At 43.1% G+C, this 5,014-nt stretch overlaps 1 protein-coding gene across 2 annotated transcripts in view; it reads left to right on the top strand.

The window, feature by feature from the left end:
* The window catches only part of pde9aa (phosphodiesterase 9aa), a 127,795-nt gene that overhangs the window by 118,615 nt on the left and 4,166 nt on the right, over window positions 1–5,014 (top strand). For both annotated transcript variants that reach the window (XR_004334190.1, XM_032530261.1), the window contains 3 exons: window positions 68–150; window positions 790–946; window positions 1,668–1,781. Coding sequence is in view for 1 of the 2 variants with exons in the window: in XM_032530261.1 (XP_032386152.1) it covers window positions 68–150; window positions 790–946; window positions 1,668–1,781 (354 nt within the window). In the remaining variant the exon portion in view is untranslated. The remainder of the gene's footprint in view (window positions 1–67; window positions 151–789; window positions 947–1,667; window positions 1,782–5,014) is intronic.

The raw sequence follows: 5,014 nt of genomic DNA, 5'->3' as shown, positions 1-5,014 counted from the left end.
GGGGGAGATATTGCACATATGGATGAAAAATATACAAATGTCTGGATTTTTGGGTTAATTTCTTTAGGAGAAGTTCACTCAGGTCGACGTTTTGATTCTCATGACAGCTGCTGTGTGTCACGATCTTGATCACCCCGGATTCAACAACACGTAAGACACAAATATACACACACACACACACACACACACACTGTTATCATGAAGATTTACGAGGCCTTTGTGACTATGCGATAAAAAAAAAACTTTTAAAACATGAAACTATATATTTGTGAGATGGTTTTAGCATAGTAACCAAGGAGTCAGAGAAAAAAGGCAGAAAGAGATGAGAGGAGGACCAAGAATAATAACTATAACCACAACTACTGTATAACCATAACTATAACTATGACAATGTGAGAATCCACACCGCTGAACGATAACGTTGTGTAGACAGTCGCATCAAGCATGCTCTACATGCTCCAGCTGATAATGATGCATCATACGCTAATACTGCAGACAATGCAACGTAAGATTACAGTTTGTCTGTAGTGACATCCTAAAAATGAACCAAAAAGGTCATTAGCGGTGGCCCCTGGCGACCCAGGCACTACGGCCTTTTCCAGGCAACAGCAACGCAAAAGCTGCAGAGATCCGGGGATAAGAGCAAGTCTGTGTCGAGCACTGGAAGAAAAACACCAACGCATCACAGATTGTATGATGATGTCCAAACACAAGATTCTCACTCACTGGTTTTATGTGACATGAGAAATACTTTCAAAGTACATCTTACAGTCCATTTCTCTCTTCCAGGTACCAGATCAATGCCAGAACAGAGCTGTCAGTTCGCTACAACGACATCTCCCCTCTGGAGAACCACCACTGTGCCGTGGCCTTCCAGATCTTATCCCAGCCTGACTGCAACATCTTCTCCAACTTCGACCCTGAGGCCTTCAAACAGATACGACAGGTAGGGGATCTGTTTTAAACTTTGTTTCTTTATTTTATTATGAAAATATATTATCAGTATTACTAAACTCCCAAATGTCAATATCGGCCTCAAAAGTCCAATTTCAATTGGGCTGTACTGATTAATATACTATACTGAATGCCGTGCAGTGCCCTGCTATGCCATGAACTACTACCTCTAGTCCCTGTTCCATTATCTTTTACTGTGACTGTTATTACCACTATTCATTTCAACCCCAACCGGCCCCCGCCTACCAAGAGCCTGGGTCTTTTCCAGGTTTCTTCCTAAAAGGGAGTTTTTCCTCCCCACTGTCGCTTGCTATGGAGGGAACTACTAGAACTGTTGGGTCATTGTAAATTATAGTGTGGTCTAGATCTACTCTTATCTGTAAAGTGTCTTTAGATAACTCATTATGAATTGATGCTATAACTAAAATTGAATTTTTGTTGTAGCAAGTGTAATAAGGGTCTAAGGACACAGTATGTTGTGGAATTGTGCAATCATAAAGAAATACATATGATACTTTGAGACACTGTACACAAAGGACAAGTAAAGATTGCCAACATAGTAATAAAATTGATTAATTTTATATGAGTGCCACCCACATAAGTCAAACTACATCAAAAGAAAATTCAAAGGAACCACAATTTAGACCACTGTTCACACTACTCGTGTGTGTGTGTGTGCGCATTGATGAGTTTCCCTTTTGCTGTTTTTTCAGGGAACCATCACACTGATCCTGGCTACAGACATGGCCCGACACGGTGAGATCCTGGACTCCTTCAAGCAGAAAGTCGACAGCTTTGACTACGCCGATGAGGAGCATGCCACCTGTGTAAGAACACGAGTCTTAGAAAAGCCTCTCACACAGGGGCTGTAGCAAAAAACTTTGAGTTTAACTTCAAAGAGGAAAACTCTGGGTTTTCAGTTCCAGAAGGAGAGGTTACTTAAACTCGGGGACGGTTACTCTGTAAGACCTAACTTGCTCGCTTCAACAAACCTTGAGTGTTTCTCTGTCAGAACCAGTGTTACGTGTGAAACTAAAGTTGAACCCAAGTCCGGACACAAACGCAGAGCCAAATGACAGTTTAACAGGTTTATTCCAAATGTTCAGGATTGCAACAGGGAAAAGCAAAGTCCAGATCCAATGGATATCCAGGGTACAGAGCGGGTGTAGTACTGCGTTTCCAGGTATCCGTGTCAAGTAGTCCGGGGATCCAGTGTAGAGAGCAGGAATAGTGGAATGCAGGAGTGAAGTGGCAGCAGGAGCCAGGTTCACAGAACTGTGGCAGAAAGAGAAAAACAGAGTAAAAGTACAAAAGCTAAAAACAGGTAGCAGCCGAGGTGATTAGTGATGATGAGCTGCAGCTGAAACCCTGACTCCCTCACACCAGGCTTCACTCCTGCAATTAAGGACAGACAGAGGGGAGGGGGGGGGAGCAGAGACAGAGAGCTACCTAGCAGCAGCAGGCCTAACAACCAGATGCTGTTTTATTTCCTAACTGGTTCAGGACATTCTGAAGTTATGTTTTTATGCACTGTCCGTCAGTTTCTTTGAACAGCAGTTTTGCCCTCACATCCAAATATGACACAGCATCCAGTCGCCCTCAGCTCAGAATGAAACCTCTTCATGCCCTTTATTTGTGACTGTGAGTTGGTCAGAGCAGTTCCATTACACAGTCAGTTTAAACAGTAAGTACAAAGCTTTAGACGTGTAGGATCAATACATTTTTTTTTATAAGTCTACAAAGAATCACAACATGTTTTAACAGCATTTCATGTTTGTGTTGAAGTAGCTGAAATACATCCTCTGAATGCTGCTGAGCCATGCTCTAAATCAGGGGTCTCAAACTCAATTTACTTGGGGGCCGCTGGAAGTAGAGTCTGGGTTTAGCTGGGCCGCATCAAGTATTCCAAAAAAATTATCTCTATTATCTCTATTTCCTCAAAAAAGGGCGCGGAACTGCCGGTGCTTTAAACCCCTAGATCTGATATGGTTGGTGCATTTCACAACAACAGACATCACATTGTCAAACCTCAGGCATTTACCACAAAGGGCACTTAGCTAGCTTGACAACGGTTACGCCGCTGTCACGAGACTACGGTAGCCCATAAGTGACATGCGCAATGACAAAAAGTTTCAGAACGCGCGGGCCGCACTAACACTTAACTTTGATGTCAAGTAGGGGGCCACAAAATATCATCCCGCGGGCCGCAATTGGCCCCCGGGCCGCGAGTTTGAGACCCATGCTCTAAATAGATGTCAGAGATTTACAATTAATGAGAAGCTGCCTAGGCCAATATTGACTTGAGAAAACATGAGAATGTGTATGAGGCTAATGAATGCAAGTATGTGTGTATGTATGTATGTATGTATGTATGTATGTGTGTATGTATGTATGCGTGTATGTATGTATGTATGTATGTATGTATGCATATATGTATGTATGTTTGTATGTAAGTATGTGTGTGTGTGTATGTATGTGTGTATGCGTGTATGTATGTATGTATGCATGTATGCATGTATGTATGTATGCGTGTATGCATGTATGTATGTATGTATACTCACCGGCCACTTTATTAGGTACCCCATGCTAGTAACGGGTTGGACCCCCTTTTGCCTTCAGAACTGCCTCAATTCTTCGTGGCATAGATTCAACAAGGTGCTGGAAGCATTCCTCAGGGAGTTTGGTCCATATTGCATGATGGCATCACACAGTTGGGCGATTTGTCGGCTGCACATCCATGATGCGAATCTCCCGTTACACCACATCCCAAAGATGCTCTATTGGATTGAGATTGGTGACGTGGAGGCCATTTGGTACAGCGAACTCATTGTCATGTTCAAGAAACCAGTCTGTGATGATTCCAGCTTTATGACATGGCGCATTATCCTGTGAAAGTAGCCTCAGAAGTGGGTACATAGGTCATAAAGGGATGGACATGGTCAGCAACAATACTCAGGTAGGCTGTGGCGTTGCAACGATGCTCAATGGTACCAAGGGGCCCAAAGAGTGCCAAGAAATATTCCCCACACCATGACACCACCACCACCAGCGAACCGTGATACAAGGCAGGATGGATCCATGCTTTCATGTTTGAGACGCCAAATTCTGACCCTACCATCCGACTGTCGCAGCAGAATCGAGACTCATCAGACCAGGCAAACGTTTTTCCAATCTTCTATTGTCCAATTTCGATGGGTTGTGCAAATTGTAGTCTCAGTTTCCTGTTCTTAGCTGAAAGGAGTGGCACCGATGTGGTCTTCTGCTGCTGTAGCCCATCTGCCTCAAAGTTCGACGTACTGTGCGTTCAGAGATGCTCTTCTGCCCACCTTGGTTGTAACGGGTGGTTATTGAGTCACTGTTGCCCTTCTATCAGCTCGAACCAGTCTGGCCATTCTCCTCTGACCTCTGGCATCAAAAAGGCATTTCCGCCCAAGAACTGCCGCTCATGGATTGTTTTTCTTTTTCGGACATTCTCTGTAAACCCTAGAGATGGTTGTGCGTGAAAATCCAAGTAGATTAGCAGTTTCTGAATACTCAGACCAGCCCTTCTGGCACCAACAATCATGCCACGTTCAAAGTCACTCAAATCACCTTTCTTCCCCATACTGATGCTCGGTTTGAACTGCAGGAGATTCTCTTGACCATGTCTACATGCCTAAATGCACTGAGTTGCCGCCATGTGATTGGCTGCTTAGAAATTAAGTGTTAACGAGCAGTTGGACAGGTGTACCTAATAAAGTGGCCGGTGAGTGTATGTATGCGTGTATGTGTGTGTATGTATGTATGTATGCGTGTATGTGTGTGTATGTATGCATGTATGTATGCATGTATGTATGTATGTATGTATGCGTGTATGTATGTATGTATGCATATATGCATGTATGTATGTATGTATGTATGTGTGTATGTATGTATGTATGTATGCGTGTATGTATGTATGTATGTATGTATGTATGCGTGTATGTATGTATGTATGCATGTATGCATGTATGTATGTATGTGTGTATGTATGTTTGCGTGTATGTATGTATGTATGTATGTATGCGTGTATGTATGTGTG

This window comes from Etheostoma spectabile, chromosome 11 (assembly GCF_008692095.1).
Source record: "Etheostoma spectabile isolate EspeVRDwgs_2016 chromosome 11, UIUC_Espe_1.0, whole genome shotgun sequence".
Classification (NCBI taxonomy): domain Eukaryota; kingdom Metazoa; phylum Chordata; class Actinopteri; order Perciformes; family Percidae; genus Etheostoma; species Etheostoma spectabile.
This window is presented reverse-complemented; position numbering and strand designations above follow the sequence as displayed.